Source organism: Gymnoscopelus braueri (assembly GCF_963280865.1).
Source record: "Gymnoscopelus braueri genome assembly, chromosome: 11".
Lineage (NCBI taxonomy): Eukaryota > Metazoa > Chordata > Actinopteri > Myctophiformes > Myctophidae > Gymnoscopelus > Gymnoscopelus braueri.
In genome coordinates, this window is record NC_137613.1 from 31,934,471 (window position 1) to 31,946,882 (window position 12,412).

At 44.7% G+C, this 12,412-nt stretch overlaps 1 protein-coding gene across 2 annotated transcripts in view; it reads right to left on the reverse strand.

Annotated features, from left to right (window-relative positions):
* Positions 1-264: 264 nt before the first annotated feature.
* The window catches only part of LOC308095099 (SH3 domain-binding protein 5-like), a 15,394-nt gene continuing 3,246 nt past the window's right edge, over positions 265-12,412 (reverse strand). For both annotated transcript variants that reach the window (XM_080442033.1, XM_080442032.1), the window contains 7 exons: positions 12,407-12,412; positions 4,344-4,508; positions 3,518-3,648; positions 2,928-2,970; positions 2,407-2,623; positions 1,886-2,254; positions 265-1,313 (listed from right to left, as the gene is read on the reverse strand). The exon at positions 12,407-12,412 is cut by the window's right edge and continues 123 nt beyond it. In XM_080442033.1, coding sequence (XP_080298159.1) covers positions 1,138-1,313; positions 1,886-2,254; positions 2,407-2,623; positions 2,928-2,970; positions 3,518-3,648; positions 4,344-4,508; positions 12,407-12,412 — 1,107 coding nt within the window. In that variant the 3' untranslated portion in view covers positions 265-1,137. The remainder of the gene's footprint in view (positions 1,314-1,885; positions 2,255-2,406; positions 2,624-2,927; positions 2,971-3,517; positions 3,649-4,343; positions 4,509-12,406) is intronic.

A 12,412-nucleotide genomic window follows, 5' to 3' on the forward strand; every position in this document is an offset into this window, starting at 1 on the left:
CCCCCCCCCCCCCATAGTGCGTCAGACCTCGACATCAGCACTGCCAAATACACACATTTGTGTGCGAGCGCACACGCACACACGCACGCACGCACACACACACTTATTTTAGGCTGCTGGCTGCCAAGTTAAAAATACACACACACACACACAAACTGTGAAAAACATGTAGACTTAGTTTACTGTGGAACTGCTTATTTCTCGCCTTCTAAAAAAAGTAGTAGTATATATGTTATTGTATACATAATGAACACACGTGTTGGAAACTTGAAACCAAACATTTTGTTTATTGCTCTGACCACATGGACATTTTGTTAATTGGTAATCACAACAACACAAAACAACATCCATATAAAGTATAAATATAGAATATCTGAACTACGTGAAAGTATTGCCGTATTTCTAACAAATATAGGACGATGGACACACAACTAACATACATTCCAAGTTACTCACATGTAACAAATAAAACAATCACTTTACAGTGAGACGGATTGTCGTCTGCTTGTTCACAGATATAAAGCTACAAACTGAAATGTCTTCAAATTGAAATATCTGATGGGCTCAGAATTCAAGTCTTCAATGCCACGTAAAGTCTCTTTTCTGTTTTATGCAGTCGCAGGGTGATTCACTCCCCCGCTTTCCTTATGCACAATTATCAAGACAACAGCTATCACACCAACACTGAGTCAATACTGTATGCAAAGGGGGATTAATTTCCCCTGACTGAGTGGTACATGTTTGCTTTCCAATGTGGGAGATCCAGGGTTTAATCCAGGTGGTTAGATTGGGGGGCTCGTTCAGGATCTTGTTTCCCAGGGGGGTGTCAAAGAGGGTGTATGTAACAGGGTCGTCCTGTCTGAGGCCCAGAAGCCAATCATTTCCCCTTTTGGATCATTTCCCCTTTGCATGTGCGGCAGATGTTTGGTTTCTAACGCGGGAGGCCTGGTTTCGAATCCAGGTGGATTACACAACAAACACTCTGACACTCTTAGGATTGGCCACTCAAGCGGGAAGGGAAAACTTCAAAAAGGAGACTAAAAGTGAATATCCAGTCTTCTTGTCCCCACTACATGGAGAAATGGTGTCTAGGCACAGAGTGTCCAGGTGAAAGGTTAAAGATGAGTCCGAGGTCCATTAAACATGGTTGAGTAGGAGAATAGCATTGGTCTGACTGGGCGTGGGGAGGTCAAGGGTCCCAGGGTAAGGTTCATGTTCATGTTCATCCTCGGAGTTCTGTGTGTGCGCTACTGTCAAAGTTAGCTTGTTCAGGCCGGCTTCTAGTATTGTCTCTGCTCCTTCTGCTCTGTCACCTGCAATGCACACACATACACACACATTTAGGACACATTAATGTGAATAATAGTCTCTCAAGACAGACGTGTTGGCTCCCACAATTTTCAAATGTGTCCATCTAACTAGCTCTGAAGATGAGTAGAACATAGTGGTTGCAGTTGCGTAAATAACTCCTACAGGAAACCAAATTATATGAAGCCTAGGGTAGCCTAGCTAGGTGCTACCTACAATATTTTAAAATAATTCTTTGTGAACAGTCAGAGCATCAGTCAAATACCCTTCTGGGTATCAACTTTTACATGGCAAAGATTGTTTACAAAGATTGTGGAATAGATAGACTGGCTTGAGAGACTAAGGTGAATATGATTTTCCAGATTATTTGAAACTATGAAAATAAAATATAAGTGTAACTTCCATGATGATGTAATATGATGGTATCACAAATTAACATACTGACACACACGCACGCGCACGCACGCACGCACACACACACACACACTCACACTCACACTCACACACACACACACACACACACACACACACACACACACACACACACACACACACACACACACACGCACACACACACCTCTCTCCTGGTCACAGTCCGGGGAGGAGGCGCCACTGCACTGGGTGCGGGGTCCGAGGAGAGGAGAGACGAGCCCAGCACCACACACCAGTTCTGGGTCATGGGGGCCACAGGGGCCCGGACAGGAAGAGGACAGAACAGAGGAAGAGGGAGAGGAGGACAGGTATGGGCAGGGGGTGCAGAGTGAGGAGGAAGGGTAAGGGTAGGCCATGTCCATGGGGGCGGCCGCGTGAGGATGCGCAGATGAGTGAAAACGAGAGGAGGAGGAAGAGGATGACATGTCTACGGGCGCGGAGGTGGAGTGAACATCTGAGTCTTCCTCTGAGCCTGTACTGTGACCGGCCTCTTCATCAATCGAGACAGAAACCACTGAAAGACACACACACACACACACACACACACACACAGACGGACGATACAGACACACAGCCACAGATGCACCAATGAAACAAAAGAAACAAATGAGTGATGATAGAAGGAATAATGGCCCGCATGATTAATCACTTCAGATTTTTACTCACTTGACAGTCCGTCTGACTCCATCTTGAAGTTGGCAATGTCGTCGTTGCCCACATCTCCCTCGGAACCGACACCCCGCTCCCTGGTTCCCATGGAGATGGAGCGTCTGTGAGCGTGAATCTCCTCGGAGATGGTCTCTAGGTTACGCAGAGCGGTGCGATATTCGGCCTTTGCGACAGCGATTTTGGCCTGACGTTCGTCCACGCGCCGCTTCAATTGCTATGTGATAACACATGTAGCATACTGATTATAAACTGTATAATTACAGTTTTCCACAAATGTACTATATACTTATTACTTATAAACATAAAATAAATTGTACAGCAAAAATATACTGCTATATGTGTCCCTTATTTTTGTGAAAATATAGGTTCAAAACTATCATTTCAACTACATATTTTGAAACATGATAAATGTGACATATATTTGCACCATCAATCTAAGTACTGTAGCTACGCTAACAATTAGCTATGCTAACAAGACACGTCAGTTGCCTCATTTGTTAATTTTGTGGTGTACATACCTCAAGCTGTAGATAATACTTTGCTTTCAGTTCAAAATATGGTCTGCAGGGGGAGGAAAAATGGAAAAGAGAGCAAGAGAGAGAGAGAGATGTGAGTTAACTGTTCATACAGGGCGCTGTGCCAGCTGTCATAGCAACAGTGAACCCCTGGAAAAATACCACTCGTCTATGAGCCGCTACATTCCTGGGCTCTTAGAGAGGGAACACACCCCAGCACAGCACAACGAACACACAAAACATCTGGAATGTATCAAATGACAAGTAAACGCAGTCAACCTCTCTCTCTCTTTCTTTCTTTCTCTCTCTCCCCCCCCCCCCCACACACACACACACACACACACACACACACACACACACACACACACACACACACACACACACACACACACACACACACACACACACACACACACGCAGAGGCCCAAGCAGGGGAAGCCTGTGAGCACATCTCTGCCTTTGTTTTCCTACTTTATACTATTAGTGAATGTCTAGCTTCGTCATCATTTACAGAGACACACATACACATACACATACACACTCACACACCTACGCGCACACCCACACACACACACACACACACACACACATACCTGGATTTGTTGATGGAGCGTTTGAGTTTCTTCTCTAGTTGCCTCATGTGATTGATACAGGTGTTGTAATTGGCAGCGGTTTTCCTGTGTTCCGCCTCGCTGCGTGTTCTTGCCTGTTCTGCCTCCATCACCTGCAATGGTCGATCAAGAAGTGGGTTAATAATACTAACTTAAGCAGACCAAAAGTCATTGCTGTTAGTTTATTATGTACTGCTTCTACCCATACTTTACTGTCCGGTTCTCCTATATATACTGTAATTAAAGTAATTTGGGCTTTTTTACTGAGCCTTTTATTTGATAGGTATACAGTGTAGAGAGACAGGAAACACGGAGAGATTAGGGGAGTGACATGCAGCAAATTGTCCAGCTGGCTGGGAATCAAACAAGGGACTTGCTGTTAGGCATCATATGCACCGTACCCTTTCGGCTATCGGGTGCCCCCCCCCCCCAACCCTATACACTGTAATTCAATCACAATCAATCACCCATCCCCAATTATCCACAGACCATTGTTCCTTTATCTCTGTTCAGCCCATTCCTTCATTCTTAACTACTTAAACCCTATATACCTAGTTGACAGGGGTTCCTCAGGGCTCTATACTAGGTATGCTAGTATTTGCCTCTACATCAGAGCTTGCAGACATGCCATTTTTGCCGAATGTTCGCCTGAGAATAGGGACTTTTGTGTATACTAAGTCGGTCTTAAATCTCTTCCTATCCTTGGAATTTGCACAGCAGGAAGAGTTTCTGTGAACAATCCTAAGTGTTAATTTAACTGTGTATTTTTACACTCTCAGAGGGAGCCAGTGGACCCATTTGGGCGTACCCTCTGTGTGGCGTGGTTGAGCATTTCCTGCCAGGCTGAGTCAAACTGACGGCTGTCCTCCTCCAGTAGCCTCTCCTCGGCCAGGGCGATGGTCTCCTTGGCTGCCCGCAGAATCTCCACTGCCCGCTGGAATTCCTGTGTGGCCCGCTGAGCTTCTACCTGGGCCTGTGAAACACATGGTTCACAGGTCAGTCCATATGATACACCTGCGTGTGTCTGTGCGCACGCACGCACGCGCGCGCGCGTGCGTGTGTGTGTGTGTGTGTGTGTGTGTGTGTGTGTGTGTGTGTGTGTGTGTGTGTGTGTGTGTGTGTGTGTGTGTGTGTGTGTGTGTGTTTCTTCTCCATCCCACCTGTACTGTAACTAATCTGCTGAAAATGACAAAGAGAACATGCTTATCTTAGTATTGGTAAATGGTGGGCAGTTTTCTTTCCCAACCACATTTTGTGATAACCATGCCTCCAGGACTACCCCACGTGTTGATGCAGACATTTTGGTAATTTCATTGCCTGATTTCAATATCACAACCCACACTGAAATAACAATATTAAGCTCCAAAGGGGCGAAGCTTAGCGCAAAGTAAAAACCGGAAGATGAAATCAAGGACCATGAGTTCTATATTGATCTCTATTGCACCTACAGTATATAGTACAACACAAATTGTTTCTGATTACTTTTTAAATAGTTTGAAAACAATACAAGGCAGGCGTGCCGCTAGAAGCAGGCTTGAGTCGAGCGGTGCAATGACCGTGCTGTTGACTCAGAGCCATCTGAGTTACATACCAATAGGTTGGGAAACTAATGTTTTTACGGCATGGCAATGCAAGAGTCATGCCGTTAGCCATCAGTGTGTGTGTGTGTGTGTGTGTGTGTGTGTGTGTGTGTGTGTGTGTGTGTGTGTGTGTGTGTGTGTGTGTGTGTGTGTGTGTGTGTGTGTGTGTGTGTGTGTGTGTGTGTGAGATACGTCATAGATATATCATAGACGACGCCATAAATGACTGAAATCATAGATGACTTGTGTCACAGGCTGGTCGCATGAAGTCCGAGATCCACATTAGAGCCACGCTGTTTCTATATGGATCCCAAGATCCACATCATTTCCTAGTTAAATTGTACGTAGTATGCTTGACCCCGGAAATTAGACTACTTTGAGTCAACTTATGCATATTTCTCACCTAAAATGTTATCAGAAGAAACTGTCAGGGGCAGCAGGGCAGTGAAACTGCAAGGACTACTATATCTACCTGTGCTCCAGAGGGCTGGACTACAAAACAAGTTCAACATACCCATGATATCCTTTCGTTATCTGGCTTCACTAACCCAAACAATCGCAATCATGCTAAGTGGTCAGGATTTCCCAATCGTGAGCTCATTCACAAGAAAGGGGAAGTGTTTGCAGCATACGCAATGTAACACATTGCATATGCTGCAAACCCGTATGTACGTGTCTGACCAATCGCAAACATGGCATGCACAGTTCTCCTGGCAGCAGAGCAGCATATTTCAAGGAAGAGCAAACTACAGAACTAGACAGATAGATATTCTTTATTAGTCCTTGCGGAAATTCCTTTTGTGCCAAGCAGAAGCAGAATTAGACAAATATTAAGCATTTAAACACATAATCCAGGCTAAAATCGATACAGCTGTGTTGCATCTGCCAAATGCAGGAAGGACAGCTGGCAAAAACAAAATCGCAGACTGCGTAAATTAATAGGCTTACAATATCACTGACCCATCATTAGATCTGACTATAATTACATTTGTGTATTCCATTAAATGAATGTGTTGCCTAGATGCATTTATATGGTGTGTATGACAACTTTTGCCTTATTCTTTCAGCTTTAACACCAGCGGTGTAAAAACAGACAGGCTTTCATGTCTTGCAAGTACTTGACTTAAGTGCTTCAATCAGTCGCTGTAGTACGATGATGTGGGTATAAGAAAGCACAATGAGATGGCCTTTGATATTACTCACTCATTAATCATCGCCTAAGTCATCAGGGTTTTGCCGGTCTCTGAACATTGCCCTCCAAAGAGACCCTCTCACAATCGACACATGAGCACCACAGGATCTTCTGTGAATGGTAATGCCATTTTCCAAGGGAATAGATTGCTCAGTAGGTGGTGCTTTTATAAGCGTTGATCGGTTATCTCAAACATGATCTTTTCCACAGAGCAAGTGAGGTGTGCAGCATAAGTTACCAAAGTGATGTACCATGGTAAAAAGTTAACCACTGCCACAACCCTGAACACAGGGGTAATCTGAAATACCTCACTAACACCAAATCCGGCTTTGTAGTACAAGCCTCAGGTCTCCCCTTCTTTCTTCTACTGTTAATGTCCATCTTCGGTTTTCACGGGCGACGCTATCCAATGAAATTGGACGCAGCGCTATCCAATGAAATTGGCATCATAGCTTTGGGGTATTGCAGAAGTTAGTTGGGCGGGAAATTACGTGTAAATGGTCTGCATTTATGTGGCGACTTTATCAAAAGCACTTTACATTGTGCATTATTAACCTATTCATGCAGCGACAGGAGAGGCAACAACCCTAGCAAGGTACCAACCTTCTCATCTGGCAGCCAGCCATCTGGAGCAGTTAGGAGTTCAGCAGCCTCGGGAACCCATGCGTTTTTTGTTTTGGTTTCAAAAGGAGTTCAGTGACCTAGCTTGTGACCTAGCTTGCTAGCTTAAAAGTATGCACACGCATATTCCTTTATGCTACATTTCTCTTGTTGGAACGAAAGATGATTAGATGTTGCAGGCACACACACACGCGCACACACACACACACACACATGCACACACCACAAAGAATTTACGCAGTGAGTGACCCATCCAAATGACATTCCTTCATGCTGACAGGCACATCAAATCTAAACAATTATTTTTGACAGTGTGTAAAGGCTACAGGCCAGGGAGAAGGCTTGCAGTCTAAGCTCACACATGCACACAAACACACACAACCGTTCCTTGATCTAACAAACAAACATAGGCTTTGTCATTGAGGAAATGTGACACACTGTCAGGGTCTTTATTGTCGCCCACTGTATCCCGTCACATTCAATGGGCAGATTATTTGAGTCATGCTGAGCATATTTGGACTCACCCACACTCCACCCTAACAAGCAAGACTTAAAGGCCAGTTTATTGGCTGAGTGCCCGGAGTCAAGCCAGTTCATGGACTCAAATTAAATTTCCGTACAGAAAATGAAATCTTCCAAATATCCTACTTAAGCCATTCCAACAAGTATCGTACTCTTTGTACGGGACACTTAAAAGACAGTTAGAACAGCCTTATGATTGGTTCATTGAAGTTACCTAACTTGACCTTTTCTCACGGCCTTCCCTGGCTCTGTCTTTGGATAACCCCTGCCACTTGACCTCTGCCACTGTCAGCCATGTTAATGATAAAGACTCCACCAGTGACGTGAGCAAGTAGACGTCTTTCCCGTTTCGCAAGAGAATCTGAGATACAAGGCTAGCCAAGACTTTCAGAAAATAAATATAAATTCTCTGAGTGTTGTGGATGAACGGATAGTGGTATCTACGTTGGTCAGGCCACGTTCAAGGTGGTGAACAGCTGGAAGGTACGAACTGTGCAGATACGGAAAAGAGAAGGGAGAAATCTATCTCTTTATTTCTCCCTTTCTGTCATAACCACTTAAACCCTATGTATGTCAAAACTGTGAAAATGGCTTGTAGATCAGCTATTTTTGTCGAATGTTTTGTCTATTTTTGCCAAATGTTCCCTTATTATGACATGCCCAGAATAGGGTCGCTGGGTTCATGGGATAAATTTCTCTCTAAATTGTCTAACTCTATTGGTCTCTCTGTCTCTCTGTTTCTCTCTCTCTCTGCTCCCATACAATCTGCTGGTTTGATGAAGCAACTAAGGCATGAAAGATGCATTGCATCCTTTCCCCTTCCCCCAACATGACCCACTTCCCAGGCTCAAAGAAGAGGGGAGAAGAAAAACAGAGGAACCAAACGGAAGATAGATATTTAATGAGGAATGACCCTGGATAAGAAGAGAGATATGTAATGTACCTAGTCTGCACCGTATGGCACTATACAAAATGTCCTATGGTTGGGAAATAAAGTGTTAATGACTCTGGCTGTGATCATCACATGATTCCTTGTGCAGGACGGACACACGTACACATTCGCATAAAGGTGCCTGTCCTGTCGTTCACACAGGACTTCCTGTGCAGATTTACTGCCCACTTCCTTCCCAACTTCCTTTCCAACGCGAGTTGAACCTCAGCAGGAGGGAATCACTGGTTGATAGATTCAATTGGTACTCGGTCCATTCGGTTCCATTTGCACACTCTCAAGAGTTAAATGAACACTCAGGATTTTACAGAGTAAGAGTTATGACTCCTGCCTTGCTTTGCTTTTGCTGAAAATACTCAAATGAACAACACCCACAAATTGGCTGAGACCAAGAAGGCATCATGACACCCAAGCGAGTCACACACACTGAAGAGAGCAGAGAGATAACACAATGCACCACTTTCCTTATCAGAGCCAGAGAGGCGTTTTGACGCGTATGGAGATAAACACGACAAGGTAGCATGCCAATGAACACCAGCGTCGTCAATTATTTGTCATGATATCATGCGACCCACAGCATAGGACACCATCTGTGAGCCAGACAATGAGGTGTTTTCATACCGACATGTCCCAACTTGCTGTCACCTCGTGATGTGCACCATGCTCGCTCATATCTTCCCATGAAAGGCAAGTGTGTGTGTGTGTGTGTGTGTGTGTGTGCGTGCGTGCGTGCGCGTGTGTGTGTGTGTGTGTGTGTGTGTGTGTGTGTGTGTGTGTGTGTCTCTAACACTACACAGAAACGTGTGTGTATTTGGGTATATCTGCGTGCATGCCTCTGGCACTAACTCACACTATAGAAATAGTGCTGTATGACTTGCCAACCACCTGTCATCATCATGATCATAACCATCAACAAAATATAATGGTCATGTATATGCAGTTTTGTCAATTAAAAAAACAACTATCAGCATCAGGCAAATGTGGTAATATTCAACAGGTGGCAGTGGCTCAGGAGGTAGAGTGGCCAATTGGGAACCGGAAGGCTGAGGCTCCCCCACAGTTAGTGTCGAAGTGTCTTTGAGCAAGACACTGAACCCCTAATTGCTCCCGATGAGCAGGCTGGTGCCTTGCATGGTTTCCTCCACTGTCGGTGTGTGAATGGGTGAATGTAATGCACATTGTAAAGCGTCTTGGATAATGTGTTTCCACTGGAATACCGGTACATTGCTGGGTAACAAATTAAGATACATTGCCGCCATAGTCAGTGGGAGAGGCAATCCCACATTGTCCTCCTTACCGTCATGTAACTGTTCCCACATTATATGAGGCACCACTCAGCTAGGGCCGCCACCTTGTTTGTTTGTTTTCTTTGATTGATCTCTCTTCCCCCTTGCCACCCCCCTCATCTTTTTCCCTTTCTTTTTTTCTATGGAAATAACAAAAATGATAGAACTTGCACAAAAACGGATTTCACCCACTTTTTTACTCCTCTAAACCTGTGATGTGACAATAAAGCTGATATGAACAGGTTTTTCAGATCTTTCTCAACTTCAATGAGAGGCGGTGTGACGAGTTGGAAGGCGCCTGTGATATTGTCGCGCTCGTTTCACGCTTGTGGTCAGCTTTTTGGGCAGAAAAGCCCTTATAATGGGTACAGTACTTAATGATCGCACGGGAGGCGTCTATAAGCATGCAAGACTAGGCATTTGGGGATGGTAAAATATGTATTTCCGACTAACAGAAACAATAAATATCTAACTGCAGGCTGGCAGACCAGCTTATTTAACCAACATTTAACTCTGTACTCTGGTCGCAGATCACTGTCGCGTCCCCACCTCTCTCTCTCTCCAGCGAGTGGGAATGGGGTCTTAGCAACAGAGAGATATACTGAGACCGGTGGGATTGATAAGATACAGACAACAAGAGAGACAGCTAGACAGCCTGGCAACACAACATTAGAGAATGTGAGTTAGAGAACAAATAGATAGGACAGTACGGGCAAACCCCCCGCCCGCCTTAGGGCATCGGAATGTCAAGTGAAAACAAGGCAACTGGGGGTTGGGGGCTTAGGGCTGGCTTATGGGGGTGGGGTGTTGTGAATTGTGTGTGTGTGTGTGTGTGTGTGTGTGTGTGTGTGTGTGTGTGTGTGTGTGTGTGTGTGTGTGTGTGTGTGTGTGTGTGTGTGTGTGTGTGTGTGTGTGTGTGTGTGTGTGTGTGTGTGTGTGTGTGTGTGGATAAGCTCTATCAAAGGGGGTCATGGATAAATAATAAATATGAATTTATAAGTCATGACCCACCCAACAACATGCCAGTTTACCCCCTACATGCTGGTGCCCTATTCAAAACGTGTATAAAACTTCTAAACCTGTACAGTATATACCGACACACACGTACACAAAGCTGCAGATAAGTGTTGATCCCTTCACGTGTCCTATCAAAATTCAAAACCTCCCAGTAATCTCCCACACTCACGTGCTGCTGGTAGTCACAAGCAGATGCCTCAACGCTGGACCATACGGGTAAATTTGTAGTTAAATTAAGACTTCGGATTGTACTATGTACTTTAGCTGTGTTGCAAGCACACACACACACACACACGCACGCACGCACAGACACACACACACACGACACACACACACACACACACACACACACACACACACACACACACACACACACACACACACACACACACACACACACATATTTCATCCCTATTTCTGAGTGACAGCTCAGCACTGACACAGGAACCTCACTGACTACACAGATGAATGATTCAAATGCTCCTTCCTCCTCATTGGTTGAGGACGAGGGCTGCCCCCAAAGTAACTGGATTCTTAACTTCTGCCCTTTTGCCAGACAAGAGCAAGACTGCACAAGACACTGTCAAACAATAGATCTCCAGTGATCTTTAACAGGCAAAAAGTTTGCACACTTTGCCTCTATTCGAAGCCAACAGTATGAAAATCAAGGCAGGCCCGCCGACAGCGAGGCCTTGATGCTCGTGAAGTGCACCGAGCAGCCGATGATGGCCTTACACGTCGAACACGTGCACTGTCCGCCTGCAAGCGGGCACACGTCACTTCCACCCATGATTTGCACTAGTTTGGTTTCAGTCGGAAGACCATACACACACCAACTATCCTTCAGTAATGTAGCTGTATCTGACTAACAAACAAAAGATTTGCAGAGACTGAACACAGTGAGTGAGATCAAACTTCGCACAACTCATAGCCACGATGTGCATTTGTTTTTTGTTTTTAGACCAATGTTTCAAATCTTCTACATACCCTGAAGATGTGGTATGAAGAAGACATTGAGTCGAAACATTGGTCAGTCTATTAAAATAATAATAATAATAATAATAATTATTATTATTATCATCATCATGCCACGAGTTGTGCGACTTGTAACCATTAAAACACTTAGTTGACGCGGTCCCCCAGGGCTCTATACTTCGCCCACTCTCTTTTATCCCCTAGTCTACACCAAATCTCTTCACTGAAAATAAAACTTGAAAACGACAAATGATGAGAGCTTGCACAACAAAGAATTTCACCCACTTTTTTTTTTTAACACCTGTAAGTCTGTGATGAACAATAAAGTTGATGTGGTTAAAGCTGACTAAAGAACACATTTTTTGAAGGGGAAAACAGTGCAGTTCCAGAGTGCCGGTTAAACAGAAGTGGTACCTCGAGTGCTAGAGTTTCAGTCTGACATGCCAAGGACTTTTCAAATACCCCGCCTCAGCTGTAAGAGGTTTGTGCATGCACAAACCATGTGCACACACCCGTGCATCCTCCCGTTTTATTGAGCAGAGGTGCGACTGAGTTAAAAATAACCACAACATGACCTTGCTCCCTTTAAGCTGAGCTCTTTAAAGTTCTCATGTCAAGTCTACTGCATAAACCGACACAGTGTGTGTGTCTGTGTGTGTGTGTGTGTGTGTGTGTGTGTGTGTGTGTGTGTGTGTGTGTGTGTGTGTGTGTGTGTGCGTGCGTGCGTACTTGTCT